The 27,481-nt window shown below is 46.2% G+C and overlaps 2 protein-coding genes across 2 annotated transcripts in view; one reads left to right on the top strand and one right to left on the bottom strand.

The window, feature by feature from the left end:
• The window catches only part of LOC119186467 (nose resistant to fluoxetine protein 6), a 126,990-nt gene extending 102,659 nt beyond the window's left edge, over nucleotides 1-24,331 (top strand). The window contains exons 9-15 of the mRNA XM_075880002.1: nucleotides 3,763-3,928; nucleotides 12,514-12,596; nucleotides 14,413-14,535; nucleotides 15,465-15,585; nucleotides 17,913-18,102; nucleotides 21,919-22,061; nucleotides 23,911-24,331. Coding sequence (XP_075736117.1) covers nucleotides 3,763-3,928; nucleotides 12,514-12,596; nucleotides 14,413-14,535; nucleotides 15,465-15,585; nucleotides 17,913-18,102; nucleotides 21,919-22,061; nucleotides 23,911-24,120 — 1,036 coding nt within the window. The 3' untranslated portion in view covers nucleotides 24,121-24,331. The remainder of the gene's footprint in view (nucleotides 1-3,762; nucleotides 3,929-12,513; nucleotides 12,597-14,412; nucleotides 14,536-15,464; nucleotides 15,586-17,912; nucleotides 18,103-21,918; nucleotides 22,062-23,910) is intronic.
• A 1,543-nt stretch (nucleotides 24,332-25,874) lies between these two features.
• On the bottom strand, nucleotides 25,875-27,086 carry LOC142775381 (uncharacterized). The gene is made up of 2 exons (XM_075876745.1): nucleotides 27,081-27,086; nucleotides 25,875-27,035 (listed from the first exon to the last, which is right to left on the bottom strand). The coding sequence occupies exons 1-2, from the start codon at nucleotides 27,084-27,086 to the stop codon at nucleotides 25,875-25,877; spliced, it is 1,167 nt and encodes a 388-aa protein (XP_075732860.1).
• Between the last annotated feature and the right edge of the window lie 395 nt (nucleotides 27,087-27,481).

Here is a 27,481-nt window from a genome sequence, read left to right as displayed (position 1 = left end):
AGGAGGTTGCAATATATCCTGCTTTGTGTAGTCATATTTTAATTTACCTTGCTGGAAATTGTATTTTAACAGTAAATACAGAGCTCAGTAGGTATAATGCTAGAATTCTGCTAGGAGTATAAATGCAGTCCCCTAATGACATGAGTACGTACCTAGTTAATGCTATATTAGTTAATGGTATATTAGGTAATTATTATTGTTATATTAGAAATAGTTTGTGCTAAATTAGGTCATTCTGCCTTGACATTCATATTGTGTTCTTCAGAAAAAAAAAGAAACAGTTCCCTATCTTTCACCCACACTCAGCACCATATGATGTAAAAAAATTATCTCTCAGAAATCAGAAAAAGAAACTTCCTTAACTTCATTTGCCCTATACATAATGATTTCGTCGGTACCGCTTAAGTAAATGATTCATTTATATTAATAAAATATTTTTCTTCATATTTTATTTTTCATTGACTCCATTAATATAGAGTGCTTTGTAATAAAGATGTCGTGCCACACTGTTTCAAGTAATCATCAAATGTTTTCATCAGAAGAGTTTATTGCCTCTCAAATCGACTATACCGCAAAAAAAAAAACCCCTTTAGAATCCTATAAATACTTGCGGAGTTAAAATAATTTGTCGCACGTCTCTCTCCTCTTGTACGAACGAGCGAACTGAGAGCTATGCAGATGCATAACTTTCAGCCATGCATCTGCATGAAAAGGGGACACGAGTAAATTGGCATGAACTTTATTAAGGTTCTCAGGAAAAAAAACAGTGCTGAAGGCCCCACCAATCAATCTGGCGGCTCCATCCAGATCCGGGCCGGTAGGCACAGTCCTTCGGCGACAGCCCGGGCTCTCTTGACCGCCTTGAGCTGAGCGATGAGCTCTGTCCCAGGAGGACTGGTTAGAAAAACATGTTCCCGCGTGGGCAGGACCAGAGCATGTGCTCGAAATTGTTCTATTTGTGTACACAGTGTGGGCATAGAGTAGGAAAGGCAGGATCCATCCTCCTCAGTATCGTTGGTGTGATGTGTCTTCGACTGTCTGCAACGACGCCCGTTCGTTAGCACGCGCCATGACCTTCAGCATTTTTTTTTCGAACGCGCAGTTTACTTTCACAGTGATCGTGAGCGAGCGTGCGGGCACATCGCAGCATCCCACGGCGGCCACGGTAACTCTGTATGCAGCACACGACGTTTAAATCTGCCAATGGTCGCAGTTAACATTGGGCTGATGGATGGAATCCCGATGGTTCAGATGATCACGACAACACGTTGAAGGACTGGGCTGCTTGCTCACTTCCTGGCAAACTCCGGTTTATTCACACACTGATACTCATTTACAAACGCTGGGGTGGCCACTAAACCAACCACACAGTAAGCACTGGCCTGTATTAATATTAACGTCGGGGTTACTTGCTGAGCCCTTCGTATACTCCACACATCGACACCAACTTCTCGATGTAGTATCAACCTTGGATCAGAGTCTGCGCTAAGCACGACTTCTACAGTCCCGCTTCCCGATCTCGTTCTCGAGCACCAAGCTCCCCTTCTCTCCATTTCTCTTCATTAAATACCTCCCGTCTCATCTGAGACAGCCTCGTGGGACGAACCCCTACTCCAGGCTCCATCAATGGAGCAAACAACTGCCCTTTCCTCAGAGATGGGTCTCCGCCTCTGCGTTCCCACATTTTGCTATCCTCGGAGCATCGGCTAAGAAAAACTTCGTCATTTCGTCGACATACAGCTTAAAAGATACCTTCATGCGACAACAAGCCTGCCTAGACGGCCGGTCGGCTGTCTGGAGTTAGTTGATACTACTCTACAGTCTATCCACAAGTATTGTTACAGTATGGTGCCACATTATCTTGTCGGGAGCGGTGTCGAGATAGTGACAACTTATTTCTCAGTCTGGCTCACCGTGAGAGCGCTACCACCGTGCGCGTGACTCCCCAGCACAAGGTGCGGTGAACAAAGGCTCACGGGGTTCATGGGCTGCTTGTTATGTCGGAACGACCGGAAGGTGTCTGAACGATCGGCTGAGAGAACACGCTAACAATGTTAGAAACGGGAAAGATGGTTTTCTTGCTCAGCACTGCACTGAGTGCAATTTTGTTCCCCTCTTCAAGGACACAGCGACGCTGTACAAGCACAGAGATGAAAGCACCCGAGTCATTGTCGAGGCCGCGCAGATGGCACGCGAACAGGTGCCTTGTATTAGCAAGCCCTCCGTGGCTCTGTCCGAGAAGGAACTCAGGTTCCTCGAAGGTTTCGGTGCGCGCAGGTAGTTATATTATCTTTACATTTCTGTTTCGTTTTCTTATATAATTTTATTTGCCTTTTCTCTGTGCTTTTGTTTTTGTGTTTTTTGCCTTTGTTTCTCTCTTACTCATGTTCTGCTCTTTGTGCCATATGGTTTTTATCACATGGTTACTGTCTCCTTTATATATTTTCGTGCTCTGCGCAATAAACTCAGTTGGAAGTTAGCGTTCGTGTCTTTCGTGTCCTTCTTGTCTCTGTGTCGTCGTTTTGTTCTCGCGCTATAACTATGCCATACCAACTAGCCAAAGCTGCCACACTCGACAACAAAGACGCGTTCCTAGGAAAACGGCTTAGTCCACGTCTGGGCAGCCTCTTTTCATTAACTTCCCTTTTTATCGGGCGCCGTCTACCGACTGGCCATCCTTCGCGTGCCCCAAGCATAACTGCCACGGTCTGTGGTGTTGTGGCGCCGCCGTTTCTGTTTATGGGATAATTTGTCGAGAGGAGAAAGAGCGATTTCTAGCTAACTGTGAATCAATTGGGAATTTCAGGCCACGTGCCGCGTTATAAAGTTTGGCTCAAGCGTTCTCAAGAGCCTCGACCACCAATCGACCGCGTTTTCTGAGCATGCTCAAAAAGTTTGGGTCCCTTTAATGTATAGTCTGTTGCTCCTGTGCTCAAATATGATGGAGTTAAGTACAAAACCAGTTTACGGTTGAGCAATCTATACAGGCTCCATAGTATATGTTGAGTCTATGTTTTTATATCGTCCATATTTGTAAGCTTATTAGGCAAAAAAACGTTGTAAGTTAAGTTAGCTGCAGCCCGCTTGTAGGAAAGAAAAGTTCGTAATTCACACACGACATTGTGAGAAGCCGCCAGACAGGGAGACACCAATAATAGGCCGTGAGATTCTGTATTGGCGCAGTCATCATTGTATTTTGTTTTACCCGCTAAATATATAGAACTATTCTTAGGGGCACAACTGCAAGCCTGCAAGTCAAACGCTTAAAAAAAAAACGTCTAAAGCAATCGTCGGATTGTACCAGCCATAAGAATGACGTGGCCCTTAGGCACGTCATTGTGGGGGCGGGCTCCAGAATAACTACAACAACCTGGTGTTCATTAACGTGAACTTAGTGCCGATGTCACATGATGCACTGCTGATCGCGATTAAAGCCCGATCATGATCAAATTTCTCAGTAGTGACTGGCTTCCTTCCGCAGCTTCCATGAATAATATAGTCACGTGGTCAAAGAATGTCATCCGAACCATCGCGATTAAAAGTAACCCTGTGAAGCTATTATATGCGCACGCACATGTCTTACATCATCTGAAACTAAATGCAGCAGCCTCTCTGATTGGCAATCGAACCTTCGTCATTCAGATGAGCAACGCTGAACTTTAAGATTACTAGCGCTGCATCGCGAGTGATATGGCCCTCGGAGAGGCCTGGATACGCCCACAGTTTGTCTTTTGTCACGTTCTCTTTTCATTCTCGCCGCAGGACTTGCCTTCCAGTCTTCTTTGTCATCACGTGCATCTTCGTGCTTCCACGTTTCGTAACCGGACCAGATGCGAAATCGTTCTTCCAGAAGTTCGACGAAGAAATTGCGGAAAACTGGTGGCATCTGATCATTCCGATAAGAAATTTTTTTGGCATGACCGAAAGGGTAAGAGCACTCTAAATTTAACATATTGAGAGCTCGAATGTATAGCGTTGGTGCACTCCTGGGGTAGAGGGAGGTGGCGTATACCAAATCATTGATGTGCCGCGTATTGGCAGCATTAACGTTTTTACGCGGTCATAAATATATAAAATTTAGGGAAGAAGATGAATCCTACCCGAGGGCAGGTATTTGTCAGGTTGAGAGGAAGATTATGTTTCGTTGTCTCAGCACTTAGGCTGGATCGCCATGACGACGTCAGTTATCGAGATTGCTCTATTCTGCTGGAGGTTATTATATATATATATATATATATATATATATATATATATATATATATATATATATATATATATATATATATATATATATATATATATATATACATATACATATATATATATATATATATATATATATATATATATATATATATATATATATATATATATATATATATTATGAAGTCTTCGTAGTCTTGGCTGCGACAGCGTTCAATTGAGGAAAGACCTCGCAAAACGAACGGGCAGAGCCAGCACACAGACGATGACGATGATGATGACCCAGAGTGGCAATGAGGGCAAAGAGACAAGCGGATGATGGTGATTGTGATTATGCAGGGATGAGGACGATGTAAGTTACAAATGCCCACACTAATTCCCCCCACTTGGAAGCGGACATCCTGGCCGCCGTAAGTCAAAGTGACGGGGAACGTCGCGTGAAAGGTTTCATGCGACAAACGTGGACAATCTCCGTGCTGCGGTAGCGGCGGTCTGTTGGGGCGACGAGTGGTGTCACACGATAATTAACCGGCGAAGTCTGTTCTAAAACAATGTATGACCCGATGAAGCGTGGTTGGAATTTGTCACAGAGACCAGAAGTGCGAATAGGTGTCAAAAGCAGCACCTCGTCACCAGGTTGGAAAGACACAACGCGGTGGGATTCGTCATAGATGATCTTCCGCTCGTGCTGTCTCGCTTCAGTATTGATGCGAGCCTGATGGCGAGACTGGGCCAGGCGGGAAATGTATTCTTCGCTAGAAGACTGACATGAATTGCCATGGCTGCTAAAGAAGGAGACGTCGAGAAAGGTAGTCGGGGTGCGTCCGTACACGAGGTAAAACGGTGAGTAGCAAGTTGTTCGCTGAACGGCAGTGTTGTAAGCGAATGTCAGGAATGGTAAAAGAGTATCCCAATTTTTGTGGTCGGGTTGGACGTAAACGGCTATCATGTCTGCAAGGGTTCGGTGAAATCTTTCTGTGAGACCATTTGTCTGAGGGTGGTAGCTTGAAGCTGTCTTGTGAGCAGTTCCAGAAGCGCGCAGTACTTCATTTACAACTTGTGACAGGAACACTTTGCCGCGGTCGCTAAGCAGTACACGAGGAGCCCCATGACGCAGTATTATTGCGTGAAGAATAAAGTCTGCAACTTCCACAGCTGAGCCTGTAATAACAGAGGAAGTCTCAGCGTAGCGTGTCAGGTGGTCCACGGCAGTCACTATCCATCGTTTGCCAGCAGATGTCACAGGGAGAGGCCCGTAAAGGTCAACACCTACAACCTCGAACGGCATTGAAGGGGACGGAAGTGGCTGTAGAGGTCCAGCAGGTGCCGACGTGGGGAGTTTACGACGCTGGCATGGGTAGCAGGAACCGACGTACCGAGCTACACTAGAAGAAAGGCCAGGCCAGTAATAACGACATCGAATGCGGTCAAGAGTTTTTTTTAAAACCAAGATGACCAGCAGTCAAGTCGTCGTGGAAGGCTTCGAGCACCTGAAGTCGAAGAGAGCGTGGCAGTACAGGAACCCAGCGCTGACCGTCAGGGTGGTAGACGTGGCGGTAGAGAACCCCATTGTCCAGCTTAAAGTGCAGGATTTGACGACGAAGTCGCGCGTTTGGTGGATGAGAAACTCCCGAAAGGTGGTCCATGATGCGTCTGCAGTATGAATCGGACTGCTGGCGGGAGATAAATGTTGGCTCGTCATCCGAAAAGGGTTGCCTTATTGATGCTAGCGTATGAACTTTGGTAGATGTGGCGGTTGAGTTGTCACCAACGCTCATATGGGTAGTTGGAAGCGGGCAACGAGATAAAGCATCGGCGTCTTGATGTTTTCTGCCTGACTTGTAAGTTATGTCAAAGTCGTACTCCTGCAAGCGTAGTATCCACCGACCCAAGCGTCCGGACAAGTTCTTCAGTGTAGAAAGCCAGCATAAGGCATGGTGGTCCGTAACAATTGTGAAGTGACGGCCGTGGAGATAGGGACGGAACTTCTGGACCGACCAAACCACAGCCAAACACTCTTGCTCAGTTATAGTGTAGTTCTTTTCAGCAGCGGTGAGTACGCGACTGGCATATGCAACAACTTTCTCTAAGGAAGACTTGTCGCGTTGTAGAAGAACGGCTCCTATACCAAGGCCGCTAGCGTCGGTATGGAGGATAGTTGGTGCGGCTTCGTCAAAGTGGCAGAGCAGAGGTTCAGACGTGAGTGCCCGCTTCAACAGGTCGAATGCTGTTTGACATTCTTGAGACCACAGAAAGGGGACGTTGGAAGCAAGTAGTTGATGTAATGGAGCAGCAATAGAAGCGAAGTTCTGGATAAACTGGCGAAAATAGGAGGCGAGGCCAAGAAAACTGCGAAGCTCCTTTGGTTTTTCGGGGCGCGGAAAGTGAAGGACTGCAGAAATCTTGTCAGGGTCGGGCCGGATGCCATCTTTGCTAACGACGTGTCCTAAGACCTTGATAGATTTGCTAGCGAAGGAGCATTTCTTCGTGTTTATTTGAAGCCCGGCGCCGGCAAGGCACGTCAAAACTTGATCCAATCGTTCTAGGTGCTCAGAAAACGTTGACGAAAAGATAATAATGTCGTCCAGGTAGCAAAGGCAACTTTTCCATTTCAGGCCGCGCAGCACGGTATCTATCATGCGCTCAAACGTCGCGGGTGCGTTGCAGAGCCCGAAAGGCATCACGTTGAATTCATATAGCCCGTCGGGGGTTGCGAATGCCGTTTTCTCCTTGTCGTCTTCATGCATGGGGATCTGCCAGTACCCAGAACGCAAGTCGATGCTTGAAAAGAATTCCGCGCCTTGTAGGGAATCGAGGGCGTCGTCAATGCGTGGCATAGGGTACACGTCCTTGCGTGTGATCTTATTGAGCGCCCGGTAGTCCACGCAAAAACGCACAGAGCCATCCTTTTTGCGGACCAAAACTATAGGAGACGACCAAGGGCTAGATGAAGGACGGATGACTTCCCGTTTAAGCATGTCCGCAACGTTTTCTCCTATAATTTTTCTTTCAGTTAGAGACACGCGGTAGGGTCGGCGGTGTACAATAGATGTCCCAACAGTTTGAATTCGATGTGCTGTAGTATTAGTGCGGCCCAGCTTAGACGAGCAAATATCGAAAGAATTTGCATGTTTCTGTAACAATGCGAGCAGCTGCTGCCTCTGTGAATATGTCAATTTGCTGCTGATAGTGGTGGTAAAGGCGGAGGAAGAAACATGCTCACCGAGGCAATGTTCTTTGAATGCGATGGCCTGAAGTGGCGTGACGAGTACAGGCTCGAAGTCAGCAACACGGGCCACAGTAGTGCCCTGTGGCAGTAAGATCTTCTCCGGTGTAGAGTTGACAGCGTTGACAAGTGCCGAGCCATTGCAAAAACGAACGACACCGGACGGAAGAACTATACCTTTGGGAACGCAAAGTGGTGACGGTGAGACCAATACATCCCCGTGATAGATGTCGTTGGACGTAATGCTGACAATTTGCTCTTGTAGTGGCGAGAGTTCGATGTCTTTCGCAGCGACCAGACGAAGTGGCTTCTGATTATCGTCGTCAAGCATGTAGTTGGTGTCAGCGAGGTGAACGACGCGTTGTCCACAACAAATCGCCGCGGAAGCAGATGATAGAAAATCCCACCCTAAAATTAGTTGGTGAGAGCAGCGGGACAGGACAGCAAACTGGACATGATGGCGGATGCCGTCGATGAAAACACGCACAGTACAAAACGCGGAAGTGCGAATGACGTTCCCCTGGGCAGCAACTAATGTGGGGCCATCGTAAGGCGTCATTACTTTCCTTAAATGTTCACACAAATCAGCACGTATCACAGACAATGTCGCACCTGTGTCCACCAAAGCATCGACTCGCACTCCTTCCACTTCCACAGAAACCATGTTACACGGGCCCGATGGAGGAATTTCAGTTCTAACTCCGAATGCAGTTTTTCCTCCACAAACTGCATCACTTAGTTTTCCGAATGAATTTCAGAGGTGAATGAGGCGGGCCGAAGTGGAGAAGTGGAACGGCGGAAGGGCGAAGGCGAGCGGCGTCTCGTGTTTCGGCTGTTTCGTGGTGCAGTCGATGCTGGAGGAGATGGAGAACGGTGCGGGGGAGACGAATAACGCCGACCTTGATAAGACGCCCCGGCGTACAAATCCCGTTCACGCACGTCGTTCCGACGCTCATCTTGCTGGCGCTTTCAGCAGAAACGAGATATGTGGCCGCGATAGCCACAGTAGTAGCAGACAGGGCGAGACGAGCGCGACGGTGGGGAATAGAAGGCATTCGGGGCACCTGTAGATGATAGCGCGGTCAGGTGGGCCGGAGGGTCAGGGGGTACGGAATAGTAGTTCACCGGGGGAGCGGCAGCAACTGACGCGTAGGATGGACGCAGCAATGTCGCGTGGGCGTCGCTGGGAGGCACGGCAGCAACTTGGGGGTACGTGGATACAGGTTGAGAAGCAGGTGGCTGTACGGGCGCAGAGCCAGTCAGGGATGTAAGTTCCTCCCTGATGATGTCACATAAGGGCATTACCGAAGGCTGTGTAGGTCGTGGTGTAGGAGGTGTGAAGCCCATGGACCGCAATTCTTCGCGTATAATGTCCCGGATGAGGTCACGCAGATGGCCATCTGATGTGGAGTGGTGGTCGCCGATGTCTGGTTGAAGGCGGACGGAGTCCAGCGCATCAAGGCGCTGGCATGTCGCCACGACAGCAGCGATGGTAGCTGGGTTTTGCACAGCGAGGGCATTAAAGGCAACAGGCCCAATGCCTTTCAATATATGGCGCACTTTGTCCGATTCCGGCATGGATTTATTCACACGCCGGCAGAGTGCGAGGACATCCTCGATGTATGAAGTATACGATTCACCGGGATGTTGTCGGTGAGTATCGAGTGTCCTCTTCGCGACGGCGGATCGAATGTCTGGTGTCCCAAAGACGTGCCGCAGCTGCTACTGGAAGGTAGCCCAGTCGGGTAAGTCAACTACGTGGTTAAAATACCATGTCTTCGCGACTCCGACCAGATAAAAAGGCACGTAACGCAGTTTGGCGGCCTCGTCCCACCTATTAGCGGCACTTACGCGGTCGTAGTCATCAAGCCAGTCTTCTACGTCTTCTCCCCGAAGACCAGCGAAGAGCGGGGGTTCCCGCTGATGTCCGTGTATGTACGTAGGAGGGGCAGCTTGCGGCGGTGCGGGGTTGATGACATCAGTGCCGGCAGGCTCGGTCTGGGACATGCTGCCTGATTGTGGGCGCAAGCGGCGGCCTGAACGAAGCTCCAGGGGGTATAGCGGGCTGCGGGAGGTCAGAGGACCGAAAATCCACCTCCACCACGTATGAAGTCTTCGTAGTCTTGGCTGCGACAGCGTTTAATTGAGGAAAGACCGCGCAAAACGAACGGGCAGAGCCAGCACACAGACGATGACGATGATGATGACCCAGAGTGGCAATGAGGGCAAAGGGACAAGCGGATGATGGTGATTGTGATTATGCAGGGATGAGGACGATGTAAGTTACAAATGCCCACAATATATATATATATATATATATATATATATATATATATATATATATATATATATATATATATATATATGTATTGGCGTCTCCCCGTGGTGACACCGTTGATAAGGGGGAGGGGGTATATCCGAAGTACAACACGGAACTTGACAGCGGACATCTTTTTGGCCATTCCATCATGTCGACTAGCAGACCCGTTTATCCAGCTTCGGCTATGCCAGCTCAACCCAGCCACTTTGTCGTGGTACATCTCCGAGATCACTGGTACATTTTCCGCAACTGAAATACACACTCTATTCGCGCTAACGATGGCGGCGCTGCGGACGGCCCTCCGGAGATGCAATCCGGGGGATGCAGCTATTGGCGTCTGACATAGCCTCTGGCTAGAATAGCGGCATTTTCATTATAGTTCACTCGTGTGGCGCCGCGATCCTCGATTAGTAATTGTATTGTCTTGTGTTAGTTCTGTACAGATGGCTGCCAGCATCACAGGAGGTCAAGAAACGTTTACATTTAATGTAATTTCTATAGCCATCGCAGTCAGAATCATTACCCGAGTTGGTATATTGTAAATCATTGGGCTATAGGTGACGTTGAAATATCTTACCGAAAGCGCGAGCGTCTCGGCAAGCCAGCTAACGAGACTTTGCGCGTCTTTGAAAGTGAAGCGCGACCAATTTGAGGGCTTATTCGCAAAATCAGGCGTTGTATATAAGCATCACTTGACTTGGACGAAAATTTTTACTTCGTTTCCAATTGTATAGTCATGTCCAAAAGTGTATACAAAACGTTTACCGACAAAATTAAATTGATAAGTTCACCGTCAAGTGAATTATTGCGGACAACCAGCGTGAAATTGACGAGTCGGCCCCGTATATTAAATCTTTTTACACGTTCTATCAGCGCCGAATGAAATTTGAGCAGCGGTGCACGTGGTGCAGTTTGCATCTTCCCGATTTGAGAGGCGCTCATGGCATGTTCGCCGCTCGTGCACTATGCACATTCATGATTTCAATCCGCAATGCTGCAGCTGGTACATAGTAATGCTGCCTAGCCGGATGTGCGTGCATGTCAAATGTGATCGACTGTACGGAGCGCACTATACCGTTGTTGATTGACATGTGGGGTTTAACGTCCCAAAACCACCATATGATTATGAGAGACGCCGTAGTGGAGGGCTCCAGGAATTTAGACCAACTGGGGTTCTTTAACGTGCACCCAAATCTGAGCACACGAGCCTACATTTCCGCCTCCATCGGAAATGCAGCCGCCGCAGCCGGGATTCGAACCCGCGACCTGCGGGTGAGCAGCCACGTACCTTAGCCACTAGACAACCGTGGCGGGGCGCTATACCGTTGTTAATGGTCCATGCACTCCGCTGTTCGCATTTTATTTGACGCCGATAGTACGGCGATATTTATAGCGCGAGAACAAAACGACGACACAGAGACAAGAAGGACACGAAGTACACGAGCGCTAGTGTCCTTCTTGTCTCTGTGTCGTTGTTTTGTTCTCGCGCTGTAACTGTCGTCATGCCATACCAACTAGCCCAAGCTGCCACACGCCGATAGTATGCTTTGGTGAAAATTGGGGAAAGTTGGTGTAAGATTCCAAGACGAGGAGAAAGAGTGCTCTTTTTCACCCTCTTTCTGGATCCTTTGGCCTATCATTGCTATTCTTTAGCTCGCTGTGACAAGATAGAATATTTCTTTGAACAATGAACGCTCTACCCTCTATTACGACCCGACTGTTGATAGTGATTTGCACTGTTTTATTCTAGATACGATCATGTTACGACTTCGCAATGCGAAAGCCTTGTATATATTTACGTTAGTATGTCCAGGCGGCTTCTCCTTGGTGTACTTTCAGACGACCGTAAACGAGCCAGAAAACGTTGATTTATCAACGTAGAGATTAAATTATGCTGCACAAGAGAACGTGAGAAAGCCTCTTAATATTTCACAACCCCGTCATGCATCCTCTTTCCCTTTATGGTAAAAACCTCCCGATTGCCTGAAGTACTGACGACGCACTTACTCAGCAGCTGCCTAAAACTTGCATCTAATCAAAGGTTAATTGTTTCCTGTAACGATCACTTCACTTATTCGAATGACATCACGCCTCATTCGTCATATGCTTTAAATTCGCACACCGGTCGGCAACGCCCAGCAGCCGCATTGGGCACCTGAGCAACAGCGATGACGTCACACGCAAGAAGGCGCCACTCGAAGATGTTGAGGCGAACACTGCTATGCATGGTAGCACAGAAAAAGCATATCTTTCGGTTAACCTCACTGCTTTTCCTACATCAATTTTTTTTCTTTTGTAGAAGAATTTTTCTTTTGTAGAATTATTTTTCTTTTGTATATCATGACGAAAAATTTTCAAACTATATACGCATGCCACTGGCGTATTCAGGGCAGGGTCAAACACCCCCCCCCTTTTTTTAAATTTTACGTGCATATATATATATATATATATATATATATATATATATATATATATATATATATATATATATATATATATATATATATATATATATATATATATATATATATATATATATATACACGCACACAAACAAACCCACGCACAAACACACATGAAGTATTCTTGAACCTCCCCTTCTCCCAACCTGAAATTCATAGTTGGAAGTTAGCGTATATTTCTCTTCATTGTTCTTCGATGAAAAAAAAAAAGAACAGCTATATTTTCTAGCAAATATAAATACATGTTGCAGTCACCATGTTTATTTATTTACTTGCATATTTATTTATTTCTTTGTTCACAGTCTGTGATGATCCACCTATGGTACATATCTGCAGATTTTCAGCTTTTCATCGTCGCCCTTCTGGTTCTTTTGCTGTTCAAAGGGTGAGTCCATGCAAGCTTATGATGATAGCGCAACGATAAGTTCCGATACTGATATGGCGAGGCTCGTGTTCACCATCAGTGATTGCAATATATACTTATTTTTGACACAAGGCTGAGCCTTACCTACCTCTTGAAGGTTGGACACCACTCTCTTCTGCGACCTCTGTATTTTTTTTTCTTCCCTTCCCGCTCTTTGAGTTGCAGCAAGCGATTAATCGTAATTCTCTTTACAGACACATACGAACCATCAATGCAATGTCGCAAAAACTACACTTATATGCAATGAGATGTGGCATTTGAGTCAAACGCCTTCTTAAACGAGTCCCACTGAAAACAGACGCGGCGCGCCAGCGGAAAGCCCCCCCTCCCCCATCCACCCAATTTTTGCCTGCTCCCTCTTGAACCCCCCCCCCCCCCCTAAGAGCAAGCAAAATAAAAACCAACGCATACGTTCCCAGTCTCCCTGAAGAAACTTGCTTGTCGTGAGTGCCCCCCCCCCCCCGCCCTTTCCCAATAATACAAACGTTCTAACGCCACCCCTGCCCATAAAACGTAGCCCTAAATCGTTCTGACAACGCCTCATGGTCTCTTTGTAGCCTCGACAGGTGGTAATTATGTTGTCACGGTAACTCCTTCTCCTATGGATGACGCTCGAGGTGTTAGTAAGAGCAGCGCATTTCTCTGTCACTTTGGTCCCGGCGAGCCGCCAGCTGCGCAAGAGCAATAAATTCCGGTGGCTCTGTTTCGGTGGCCCGCGCCATGAGGCGGGAAAACACCAAAAAGTTCTAGCACACAAACACCCATATAAAAGTGGTTGACCTTATTTCACAAAGGTTTTTGTTCTTTAGTGTCTGTCTTAAATTGAAATTATCGGCTGGTAGGCTGCCGTTTTCGCACGGCACCGGTCACTCCTTGTCGCTTAGAAAAAGCGCAACGAATGCGGAAGGACAACAGAGCAAAATACCAGGAAACGTGACAGAAAACAGAATGCGTACGTTGACACAATAATGTCCAACAGTACACGACGCATAAGTTTCGTGGTTGACTTTATGTTACCAATACAAGTATACATGTGCATACATAAAGCCAAATATATTGTGTCGCCTGAACACAATTGCTCATAACGTAAAACCGCCCCGCCGCGGTGGTCCAGTGGCTAAGGTACTCGGCTGCTGACCTGCATGTCCCAAAACCACGAATTGATTATGAGAGACGCCGTTGTGGAAGGCTCCGGAAATTTCGACCACCTGGGGTTCTTTAACGTGCACCCAAATTTCAGCACACGGGCCTACAGCATTTTCGCCTCCATCTAAAATGCAGCCGCCGCAGTCGGGATTCGATCCCGTGACCTGCGAGTCAGCAGCTGAATACCTTAGCCACTAGACCACCACGGCGGGAACAGCTCTATGTGTCGTATTATGTTTTCCCTAAATATGACCTCCGTAAATTATTGCTGTTCTCAAGAGCAGATTTCAGCGAACAAAGTGGGAGACATATTCGCAAGGTCTGCAGGCCAAGTGAACAAAAAATGAACAGTTTTGCAGTTAAAGAAAAACGTCAGGGTTGAAGAATTAGTGGCTTAAAGCGCGTATATTTCCTGAGAGAATACTAGACAGCGAAGCAGCTAGCACTCGCGAGTGTTCTTCGTGACAAGCGTTATTCATTGGACGGATAACTATAGCGAACATGTCTGTTGTCAACAGTGTCCACAGGCTGCGGGAGCATATACGCTAGCAGCCCGCCCCTCGATTCATGTCGTGAGCATGTTGTCTAATGAGTGTGTCATCTAACGCCCTGCGCATGAACCTCTCCGCAGTCAGAAAAGGCTGGCCGTTGCAGCCTTCATCGGACTGTCTTTACTGGGTTGCGCCATCGCCACGTGGCAAGCGACCAATCCAGACATCACGCCCTTCATGATCTACCCTGCATTCACAAGAACGTAAGCATGATGTATACCGTAGCTGGTCGATTATACTCGCATGCCTGCGAAGTCGGGTGAATAAGTGATTTTCTTTTTACGTACGATACAGTGAACTTGTGCGGACTGTACAAACAGGTTTGCCACCACCGAATATCATTCGCAATACCTATCATAATTGAAGATACATGCACTTTTGTCTACAGTAGTTCCTGCATGTATATTGTGCTTTATTTTTTGAAAGACTTCATGCTGCTTCGCGTTGTAAATGTACAGTTGCGTGGGTTATAGACTTACATTGACTAATATACACTGCATGCATAAACACTTTGTATCCCTTGCCTCTCACAATAATTGTGTTGGTTGACGTAACGTTTTACTTTTCCAGTTTCGTAGACTCCCCCGTAAGATCAGAGGTTTGTTAAATTATGCTACTGTGCTGTAAGTCGTATATATTATGCGTTTGCTGCATTTTTGAAACTCTTTCGAATTAACGTTAAGCTTCTTTCGCCGAGCGTTCACCGGTGTGACGAAAAGCAAAGTCTTATATTTACGTTATATTTTTTGCCACCTTAAGTTTGTTGTAAATTGTGCTCTTGCTTCGAAAGTCGAAGTCTTTACACAATAATGTACATGTCTGTCGCTGTATCAAATGATGACAAGCAGTTGCTTTCATGCGAAAAGAGATTGCAAAAATGCCTATTTACCTCAGCTGACCCATTTCGCTGCTCTTTTTGTAGTCGTCCTTGATCGCAGCTCTCCAAACATGAAGTGATATTACTGGAAGTTCTTGAATCCTTCGAGGGTAGATCAACAATATTTTTTAGTTTTCAACGTATCGTTCAGAGCCGTTTCCTGCTCATTAAGTCTTCTTCGTAGGAGGATATTGTATAGTGTAAGCGCTTTATCATTATTTGTTGTAACACGCTAGCTCATTGTTGCTTTTGCAGAACATTGTTTGAGACCATGAATAAATACTACATGTGGCCTTTCTACCATGCGGTGTGCTACTTCAGTGGCTGTATGACCCTCCTTGTTCTGGAAGACTTCAAGAATCGTAAGATTTCCAGGGTAAGCCGGCTGTTAATTAAACGATACTTGCCTCTTGCGAGTTGCCTCTTGCAAGTGCCACTTTGCATCCTGCTTCGTAAGCGCTGCCTTTTTGCGTGCCTACAACGATGGGGGTCATGTCATATCAAGTTTTGAAGACGCATTGAAACAATATATTGGTATGACCAACTATACAGGCCAACAATATGTCATATTGATACGAGAGGCAGTGCAAGGTGGTTGCTCTTTTTTTTTCACTGTGAATCACGTCAGGAGTGTGACGGCGAGCGTTCGTTACCATAGCGTGATATCTCTTGATGCATGTGTGCACATTTCCAACACAATGCCCACTTGTTAATTAGTAAGTGGCTGTTTACTTAAATTTACATATACAGCCTACGGTTGCAAAAACTGTGAAACACCGTTTCGTGCATATATTGTCTAATACGCACCTCGCTTTTGCAGTGAAACCTCGGCATTTTGTTCAAAGTTCGCGCCGTTCTCTCCAATGCTTGACGATATCTGCTTCGCATTCTTCCCACGTGCTCGCTGTACCTGCGCCATTGTCATTGTGTTAAAGCAGTTTCTTTCTTCCTTTCTTTCTTCCTTCGTTTCTTTCTTTCTTTCTCTCTTTCTTCATTTCTTTCTTTCTTTCTTTTTAGCTTGTATGTTGGAGAGAAAGAGAGAAAATCCCTTTATTGAAGAATTGTGAAATTTGCCTGCGTATATGTATGAAGGCGTCTCATGCTATTCTGGGTTGTGGAAGGGGAATAAAGACAGATAGCCCCCATAAAAGAAGGAGGGCAGGAAAAGAAAAAAAAAGAAGAAAATACATGTGTGATTGTGGCAGGTGCTTGTTGGAACGTACTGGTTGTGATGTATGCCAGTTTACAGTTGATCACTTAAGGTAATGTCCTTGAGGAGCATGCAGAGATATTCGAAAATTTCACATGGCTCAGATGGAGAAGGCACAAGTACAAGTATTTTCCCGAGACCTAAGGGTACTTGTGAAGTTGAGAATATTGTACTTTGGAAACAAGATCTTCCTTCTATGAATGCCTGGAAATCTAACAAAATGAGTTCTATTGTTTCTAATGCCCTCTTGCTTGCTTTCACATGGCCATCGCGAAGTAGCCGGCTGGAGGAGTGCGTCGAAGGTCGATTGGTCTGCCCTCTTTATATTTAATTTTGTCCCTATTGCTCCCTAAAGATCCACGGATCGTCCATATGCAGTAAAAATTCGCGATGATGTGGTAACAGTATGCAAATTGCATAGTAGTATTCACCGAGCCGGAAGAGAAGACGGTCAGTTGTAAAATTCATTCCATGGGCAAGACACAGCCTTTGACGCCTCTTGTACCTTGTGCGATGGTTGAGCATATAGGTTCTGACAACGTTACTTAGTGTTCTTTAAAAGAGAAATAAAATAAAAATACCGCGAATAAGTTTTGGCTTGGGAGCTCTTAACCAAACGCATGGGAATGGAAAATTCTTTACTCGCGGAAACCACTAAATAGAATTCACTGAGATTCGTTGTGTTGAAAGGAAAGGCAATATTTATTGCGACTGTAAGAAAGTTTTAATATACCTTGGGTCTCATTTTCGTTATGTCTTAAACATCACAATATTAAAAAAAAGCTTAAGAACTAAGCTTATAACTGCATATCGATGCATGAAAAAAAAAATGTTACATGCATTCTGTAAACTCCACCTAATAGCACACAAAGTCGAGTAAAATGACACATTATACCAAGCTCTAAACTGTGTTACTAATTGTTCATACATTTTAAAAATATTAGTTGAAAGTCTACCACTTTTGTGTAAAATTCGAGCTAATCCATAGTGTTTTTTAAAGAAAATCAAGATTCTTAATAAAAATATTAATACTAAAAAACGTCTTCGCGAACGAACTTTAGGTGGAGGTGGAAAAAAGTCACTGCACCTAAAGTTACATCCAAATAAATAATCAGCAAAAAGTCGGTAACTAATTTTTAACTAAAGAACCGTTGTTTACGTGGGCGAGTTGTAGGACATGACAGATGATGTTAAGCCCTTTTCGTTATTTGCTAAAAACTCGTAATTTGAGATAATAATCGAAATTCATATCCCAGATTTAGGTGATACCGAAAGTGAGTGCACTGGACGCGCAGGAAATTCGTCAGCTGCGTTACGTCACACCGGAAGCTCACGTGACTAACTTTCAAAAAAAAAAGACGAGTCGCAGAAGAATATGGTCAGGCAAAACGACAAGTCATCTCTAATGCTTAATGAACGGCATATGTTTTGCATTTGGTGTGTTTGGTGAGCATAGAACATGACGAATATCCACCCAACTGTCTTTTGTCCAGGTCATGAATGCCGTGGGATGGTTTGTGGCAGCTTTCTGCGCAGTCTGTACTGTGTTCATGAAGTATCCGTGGTACATAAAAACGAATCCCACCTCGGAAGGTGTGAAACTGTTCATGGCCTTCCTCGACCGCATCCTGTGGTCATTGTTCCTCTCGTGGTTCACTATGGCTTGCGCCACTGGACGAGGAGGTGAGAACACTGACTTGTTTTTGTTTGCATTTGTTTAATCGCACTGCTCTGCCAAATGACGAACGGACGGACGGACGGGCGGGCGGGCAGGCAGGTAGGCAGGCAGGCAGGCAGTTCTTATCAAGTCAACATGAAGTATTAAATTTTAACTCCGAGAGAACTGAAAAAAAAAAACGTCCCGCAATTGCAAAACCTAAAAAAGAACCAGTACCGCACACTTATATATATATATATACGCCGCACGTCGCACGCCGGGTGGCCCGACACACGTCGAGAACTGAACAGCACGTGATAAGAACCGTATGTAGACGTACACGGACAGTTGGTTTCGTTCTCAGTGTTGACAGTGGTTCTTCCTCTTTTTTACTTCCTTTCTTTTCTTTCTTTTTCTTTTTTCGTTTTTTCTCCTCCTTTTTTGTTTTTTTTAGTTCCCTCTCACTCTCGCAAACATCTTTCAAGGCGAGAGGGACGCAGCAGCAACGAAGTTTAGAAGTTCATGTCAGTATAACTCATCCCCTGATGAAGGGAGGACCCCTCCCGAAACTGTTGGGAAATAAATATATTTATCCTTGTTGACAACGCTCCCGTTGTGCCATATCCCATACCTTCACGAAGACTAACTGGCCCATTAAATTATTACTCCCACTATATATATATATATATATATATATATATATATATATATATATATATATATATATATATATATATATATATATATATATATATATATATATATATATATATAATTACGAAAATTGTAAACACGAAGAGCAATTTGATCAAACATGTTTCATAATTTGGCGACAACGAATCATTCGTCAAAAAATGTAAAGGGTCACTTTTGTGTTTTCTTTTTCGATCATTCCAGCTGTCACTGTTCATGGTACGCGTCAAAACTGGAGTCAGCTTGCTAGATGCCGTGGTGAAGCTATGACGCTTCTATAGCGGAACTTATCAGGCGTCCTAATTGCACGTGAAACATTCTGTGACTATGTAATGCAACTCATATTGAACACCAGCGGAGAAAATCTGAAACATACATATTTTCCTTTTTCACGTTTTGTATTAGATATCTTATCACGCTCACAATATATATGCTTTTATGCCTTTCTTTGAAAAACCTGGTACAATGTAAGCCAAACACGCACTAAGTGCTGTTCTTATGTGGACCTCGTAAAGATAGATTACATATCGAAACTGAAGACAAGAAAGCTGTTAGGCAACAATGATATTTTGAAATGTTGGACATATGCCCCTTAAATGCAGTTGGTGTCAAACATTTTAAAGGATGTCTCGTATTCGTATACCACAGTGGTGCGTATACCATCAACACGGCGATGCGGTTGGTTGAGGCGTGAAGCACGAGTCATTAATGCCTGTTCGCTGCGCGTCACGTGTACACCTACTAGAACTTCGCAAGATTTTGTACACTCCAATTCAGCTACGTTTTTCTGATGAGAGCATATGAAGAAGTGACAAGGAAAGAGGCGAACAGCTACCCCCCTCCCGCTTCAACTGGTTATACTGAGATTCTATAAATGCAGTAATTTAAATAAAACTGTAACCAAAAGTACTGCAAGTATACATTGCATGAATTATAGGCCGCTTAAAAATGACGTAAAACAATCGAAAGAAACCGTTTGAAAGGCGTTTCTTGCTGTTATCGTGGTATGAATCGGCTTGCATGTTCAGGTTGGTAGATGCCATAAGACGACTGAACTTTACGTTTATTGCACATGTGCTTTCTAGAACGTGCTCTTTGACTAGTTGAGTTAGTTCATGCTGTAGAAAGGTAACGGAATAAAATTCATGTAGACGAAAAGAAGGGTACAAAATTATAATAATAATAATTTGTGGGGTTTAACTTCCCGAAACCCCCATGTGATTATGAGAGACGCCGAATTAAAAAGCTCCGGAAATTTCGACCACCTGGAGTTTTTTTTTAACGTGTACCCAAATCTCAGCACACGATCCTGCAGCATTTCTGCCTCCATCGGAAATGCAGCCGCCACAGTCGAGATTCGATACCACGACCTGCGGGTCAGCAGTTGAGCGCCTTATCCACTACCCTACCGCGGTGGGGCAAGGGGACGAGATAGAGCGTCAACTTGCAACATCCTGTGCCCTTTCTTCAAAAGCGAAAGCTGTTATGAGATCATAACAAGGGTCGTTTTTGGCACCGTAGTTGTCCCTCGTCACCGTTAATGTTACTAACCACTATCACAATAAGAAAAAAAGCTAAGTAAATAAAAACACGAAGGGCTCAGTGAAATTCCAAGCCAGGTCCCTTGCATGCCAGTCCAGTACTCTACCACTGAGCCACTTCGTTTTTTTTCCCCTTAACTGAGCCACGCCGGCACTTGAAACTATGTTGCAAACTGACCCATAGGCAGGCTTCGGTAGAGGAATCGCGTTAATGTGAGTAACAAGGCGTTTTAGAACAACAACCAGGCATCACGTAATGAACATTGCGTAACGAGTGGGTCGTCCAGTACTCCAACTCATTACAAAAGCTTCAGGCGTAATTCTCCATTGTCGTCAGCCACAGCATAAAAAAAATCGCACAAAATTCCTTGAAAGTGTGCAGCTGGTACCCCGCTTTTCCGAAGAATTGCGAACGATGACTTCGTGAACGCCTTCTTAATACAAGAAAAAATTATGATGTTTTATGGTGTAGTGAGTACCAAACGTGTGTTTGTAGCAGTAGCCCAAAGAGTGTTTTAAAAGGCTCTAGAAAGGATACTCTTCCAGCTTTCGCTGTGAAGCTGGTGTTTTTGTCTTGTTTGATTGTTCCGTCTACTTGGGTTTGCGCCCTTAACCATTCTTCTACATGCGCTTTCTCGTACTCTTCTTCGTGGAGTTTCCCAGCGCAAAAATGAGAAAGTTTCTGACGGTGGAAGGCCTATAGGGGGAAGGCATTTTTTTTTCTGTTATTCTATAGATTTTTATAATATCACCCTGGCAGAAGCTTAATAATCGGTAGCCGCGTGATTACGCTATATAAATAAGTTAGTTGATTAGTACATCTAACCAACAGGAAAATAAAGTTATTAGTTAGTTTTTAATGTCTGCTGTTGCCGTTATTTCAATTTTTACGCTTTTTTTGAAAATTTCACTTTTTAGTTCCCACTGTTCATTAATCCTTCGTGGTATTCTAAGAGACACGTAGCGGGTGGGGAACAACATTAATTCAGTACACGTACGCACTCGCCAAAGTTAGATATGCTTCTTACTTCCCGGCGGAATAATATTTCGTAGCGCAGAGAACGCTGGAGTTGTGATCGGGTTTCTCAATCGCAATTATAGCTCCCTCTCACCGCTCGAGCTTTGATGTTCGCCCCGCCGCGGTGGTCTAGTGGCTAAGGTACTCGGCTGCTGACCCGCAGGGCGCGGGATCGAATCTCGGCGGCGGCGGCGGCTGCCCTTCCGATGGAGGTGAACATTTTGTAGGCCCTTGTGCTCAGATTTGGGTGCACGTTAAAGAACATCAGGTGGTCAAAATTTCCGGAGTCCTCCACTACGGCGTCTTTCATAATCATACGATGGTTTTGGGACGTTAAACCCGATATCAATCAATCAAGGTTTGATGTTCGCGAAATCAACTCCTGATTGCCCTCGATTGCGAATCGTGTTGCCATGAATCGCCATCAATATATGCTGGTTTATTTCACTGCACACCCCTTCCCCCCACCCAATCTCTCTCTAACTAATATTTTCGTCTCATAAGTCTCCATTTTGTTCTCCGCACATGTGTATACAACTTGGGGCACTTTCTGGCTTCGACTGATTCAACATTTTCTCTCTGTGTCGCAGGATTTGTTAACAGAGTCCTCTCTTCGGACATATTTGTGCCCCTGGGCAAGCTCTCCTTTGGCGTCTACCTGATACACTACCCCTTCATCATGGTGGTGCTGCATACAACCAGAGAGCGCCTGCTGTGGTCTCACTTCACTGTGGTAATGCAGAGAAGCCGCTATATGCGTTCCTTTGCGAAGCGACGCTATAGGCTACACCATTTCTCAAAGCAGCAAATGAAGCGAACCAATCCCTAGGTCTTAAGGAATATTTTTTTTCAGGGAGTATGTGTCCGGAAACTAAAGCTTTCTCACGATGATCAAGTCATGCGCGCTTGCCGGTTCAATAAGGGGTAATTTGATGCTAGATGTAATGGAGCACACATGCTTTCACGTCAGCCAACACGCATGTGCAACGCTCCCATCGCCTATCGCTAGCCACCTTACATACTCGGCCGCGTTGCTATTGCGAAAAGTTTGAACTCACTTTTTCAGATGTTCCAGTTATGGCAAACGTCACAAGTGTTGTCGAGATGAGCAGTGTGAAACTCATCGTTCGGGATGATCCGGTCATTGTCTCCGACTTGTGCATGAGGGACGCTCGTCCCGTAATGCCTTAATGCAATGGTCGCATGGAAAGGTTTGCTGCACGACAGAGACTAACTGACGTGCGCACTTCTGACACCATGTAAGCCAGACGAGTGGAATAGAACAAAAAGCATTTATTCAGCAACGCAGCCTAATTCTTCTTATTGCATAAGAAGGCTAGCAATAAGTGATGGGAGCGTTGTACATGCGCGTTGGTTGACGTGCAAGCATGCATTTGTGCTCCATTACACTATACAAAGCGGAAGGTAAGGCAAAACGGAGTCGCCCGGGCGCAAGATGGTTAATAGTATTCATTTTCATTTTTTAGGCTATCGGAAATGTTTTGTAGCACTTAACACCAGTAGTCAGTGAAGCCCTGCATTGGAATCACCTTAAATTATGAATTTACACCAGTCAATTTCACTTGCCACTCTAGATATGACATAGTGATAGATGCTGTATAATAATATTGTATTTGTCACTTTATGTATGACATAGTTAGATACTATATAATAATGTACTGTAGTATAGCCCATCCCACAGTGGCACAGCCTCATCAGATGGGTGGTTTAGGCAGTTCAAACGCCCCCCTTCCCGTTTTTAAATGTTTTGTATGTGTATATATTTATACGCGCACACAAACAAACAGACACATGAACACAGATAAAAAGGGTCGTGCCCTCCTCCCCGACTCATGAAAGATTTTCTGGCTATTTCTTCCTCACTGCTTTCTAGTAGAGTTCAGAAGGTGCTGCAGAATTGTAGCGGGGCAGTTAGCTTCGAAGCTTCACGCAAATTTTGTCAAAGCTCTCGCTACGATGAATTCACGCTCCAAAAGTGGGGAAGAGGCCGCGGCAGCCGCATTTCGTTGGCGGCGAGATGCTGTAATCTCGTGCACCTATACTAACGTGTACGTTGAAGAACGTCGTGGTGGTCGAAATTCCCGCGGCCTGTCCACTATGGCGTCCCTCATAATCATATTAGTTTTAGGAGGTAAAACGCCAAACGTTATTATTATTACACGTTAGCAAGAGGGTGAGAGAAAGCCTCGCGAATTTCTTGCTTTTTGACCAACCAGCTTTGGGCCGTCCGGCAGGCCGAAGATGCCGCCCGGGTCCAAGGACTTCGAGGCACCACCATCATCATCTAAAGAGGGTGGGAAGAGACAGGAGTTGATTCTCTCTTCCTCCCCTTCAGCCGAAAGAAACTGTTTAACTTCAACTTGATAAAGTTTATTCATTCATATACGTTCACAGCTAAATTTAACGTTCGCTCATGAAATCAGCCTTGAAGGACGCTATAGCGATAAAACACGTACAGTTTTAACCGCTGTAAACTGCGAAAAAGAGGGGCCTATGTGAGTCGTGTTGATTGGTACTTCTGAATGAAAAACAAATCAAAAAGATTTTTTGTATAATTTTAGGTGACCCTGTTCTTTGGTGTGTTCATCTGGAGCAACATTCTGGGGTACATGGCATTCCTCGCTTGTGAAGCTCCGACTGCCGCCGTTGACAAGCTTCTTTTCCGAAAACTCCTGGGACGGAGGAGACCCGCAAAGCAAGAGTCACACCCGGATGCTGGCGACGTAGCAAACGGGCAGAAACAAATTCCACCGTTGTGGTCTAAACTTTAATATCCTATTTCTGTCCTTTTTTTCTCGCTTTTTATTGTTCTTTTTTTGTAATGTGAATCGCAAAAAGAGGCGCATCTGCATGGCTGCGGTCACCTTAAGCGCCAGCGGGTGGCGTGCAGCGAGTGGCAGCCGCCCCTTCGTTGGATTCAGTCTCGCCGTGCAGAAACATTGTCATGCGGCCGAAGATTTCAATAAACATGTTTGAGAATAACCCGTGTGAGCGCCATGAAAAATGTGGACTTAAGATGCCTACTTGTTTTGTTGTATATATCTTGCATGACGAAATCCGAACCTTAAGCATTAATATATCGCATTAATATATCAACACTAATCTATCGAAGAACGCACAGTCTAGTGCGATTTGAAGGTTATCACGCGAGCGTCGACCAAAAACTACAACAGCGCCACGTCCCAGAATACCCTTTCGAGGAGAGGTTGGCACACGGAAGATTCACTCACTCTTTTTACTGTTCCCAAGCCTCGATAACTCCCGTCTGAGGAATCTCTTTAAACGTAGTAGTGCCAAGATCCAGCTTTCAGACATCTTTCCCAGCAATTTCGTAATCGCTCGCACGAAGTTGACACTTGATCGCAATGAACGGAAGAATTGTAATAAAGAGAAAGGGTGTTCACCTTAGGGGCGATTGTTATGACACGGAACAGCCAAAGAGGGAGAGAAGAATGCGTAATCTTCGTAATCTTTATTTTCACTGTTCCGGTCCCTGAGAGGTTACGCAGGAGGGCGCTGGCACGATAACCTTCATAACGTGCTCGACTGTATGCGTGTCGAAGTCATACATCGTAAGTATAAGAACAACGCGCAAGTAGTCTAAGAGCCAGTGTACAGGAGACATTAAGATTGGCATTAGAATACATAAAGGCGCAACACGAATTAAAATTAGACTAAACGCTTTAAGTTATAGCTGTCAATATGCCCGTAACGGAATTTTTGGGGGGTGGGGAAAAGAGGGTACTAGCTGAAGACGTTGACTATTTTAGAAAAACACTTATTTTGATTACTTGTTTTCGGTAGAACACCCGCCTTCATCAGAATTTCAGGCTAGGGCCCAACCCCCATGGCCATGAGCCTGGTTGTCGAGCTTCAATAAAACCAACGAAATTGGGTAAGGCTCTGTACAAAGCGCTGGATAGATCAACTGATTCATTGCCATCAGAGTTACAGAATATGGGCCTCCACTGCCTTTTTCTATCACAGTCACCGACGAAATTTGGGGAATAAATTACCCCTATCAACCAAGAAAAAAAGTTTTCTTTTGTTTTCAGTTAGGGACAATCCCTCCCCGTCACACTCTTAAATGTGGAAGGTTCCCCCGGATGGGAAGGGGCAAAGAGTGCGGCCGCCTCCCCAAATCCCATAATGGGGGAACTGGGGGCGCCAAATTTGCCCTATACCAGAGTCTGCCCATACCATTACTCAGTCGGACGTGTACTTTCAGTATTTAGTGGGCAGGGTCATGGCCATGCATGCTTTCTTTTTGTTGGCTTGTCTTTTTTTAACCGATAATGACTGCAGAAGACCCCTGATGTTGCATTCAGAAAACTAAGAATTTTTTTATTATACTTAGTACACAAACATCATACATGGTTATATAACAGAACAAGAAACGGTAATAAGAGGTGTATATAATAAAATCAGGTAACAAAAAGGCTAAAAAAGAGTTAGTAGTGTTAGTATGAATAAAAGCGTATAACAATAAAAAACGCGGTATCGCTTCTCGAATAAAAAAAACTATTTACAAAACGCCTATATGGCCACGATAAATGTCCGTAGAGGCAGCGATCGTGTCTGAAACGCAAAGTCTTTTCATGGTCCGCAGGTAGCTCCTGGAGCAGAACCTGCGGCAGACACGATCGTTGGCCGGATCCCACGAGCCGAGGCAGCCTACGACGATGGCGTCGACGGAGACGCGCTGGAACCGCTGGAGGAGATGACGCTGTAGAGGGGCGTACTTCTCCTCCTTGACCCTCCGAGCCTCCTGGAACGCCTGCATGCGGTTGTCGAAGGGACAGCAGACGTCCAGGATCAGGGCTTCCTCACCACGGGCCAGGACGAGGTCGGGTCGCAAGCCGGGGACGCCGACCTGCTGGTTCTCCCCGATGACGGTGAACCGCTCCAGGGCCGCCTTCTTGAGGCGCGCAACGATGGCGTTGTGGCGCTCTGTCATGGCCCGGCTCTGCCGCATGCAGTGGCAGAGGACGTGCGGCAGGGTCTCCTCCCCGTACCCGCAGCGTCGGCACCTCTTGTCAGCTGCGGGCACCCACGTTCTTGTGCCGTTCAGGGGGAGGAGATTCAGCCGGGCTCGATGAATGAAGCGCCACTCCTTGAAGCGAGTGTAGCGGCCGGACCTCATGAAGTGGAAACTGGCGGGGTCCGCCGCTACACACGCCATCGCCTTGCCCTGGGACGGCTTCTCCTGGAGAGAACGGTCCCGGTCCTGGTTGAGGATGGCCCGAAGGATCTTGATCAGCTTGTTTCGGTTCCGCGCTGACACCGTGGCCTCTCCGCAGGTGATGCGGGCGCCCTGGTCCAGTAGCTCCCAGGCGACGGACAGGCGACGGGAGGCTTTGCGTGCCTCCGTCCAGACAGACTGCAGCTGGGTCGCAGTCTGCCGGAAGTCGCCCTCCGTTTCGCCTGAGAGGTAGGCCTCGGTGTCGTCCGTGTTCGCCGGTCGCCTCAGCCGCCTCGACACCACCCGGTTGAGCTCCTCCCTCGCTCGCTCCCGGACCTCCAGATCAGTCGACGACAGGAGCTTGAAGGCCCCGTCCACTCGGCAGATGTCGCTGAGCTCCGCCGCAAGAGGGATCCCTGCAGTGCCGGCATGTGCGCTCCCGTACACATACTCGTTTGACGCTCTGGCCGGCACGTACAGGGTCTTCTTGATCAGTGGGCGAAGCTCCTCGTCCAAGCGATGCCACTCTCCTTTGCTGGCAAGGCCCACCCGCATGGCGAAGTTGAGGGCTGGATATAGAAATGTTTTAATAGAATCCAGCCTCTGTCATGGGGTGAGCATGGAGGAGAGCAGCCGTCTGCCGAGATGGATGGCCTCGTCGACCGTTGTCTGGTCCGGTAGCACCCGAAACCCCACAGGACGCCCCAGGAACCGGTGCCCCTCGAAGTCCGCCAGTGCCGGGACCGGGACGCTCCCCACGGTGAAAGTGGTGGGCCGTGTGCCCACCGGGTAGCGCCCGGACAGGTGGAGGGTGCGGCACTTGGCAGGCTTCAGTCGCAGCCCGAGCGGGTCCGAAAGGGCCGTCACCACGTTGAGGCGGCGCTGCAAGGTGGCGGGATCCCCAGCGAGCAGCGTCAGGTCATCGGCGTAGGCAAGGATGTTGTGTTGCC

The sequence above is a fragment of the Rhipicephalus microplus genome, chromosome X (genome assembly GCF_043290135.1).
Source record: "Rhipicephalus microplus isolate Deutch F79 chromosome X, USDA_Rmic, whole genome shotgun sequence".
Lineage (NCBI taxonomy): Eukaryota > Metazoa > Arthropoda > Arachnida > Ixodida > Ixodidae > Rhipicephalus > Rhipicephalus microplus.
Note: the sequence above shows the minus strand (reverse complement) of the source record. Positions and strands in the feature narration are given on the sequence as shown.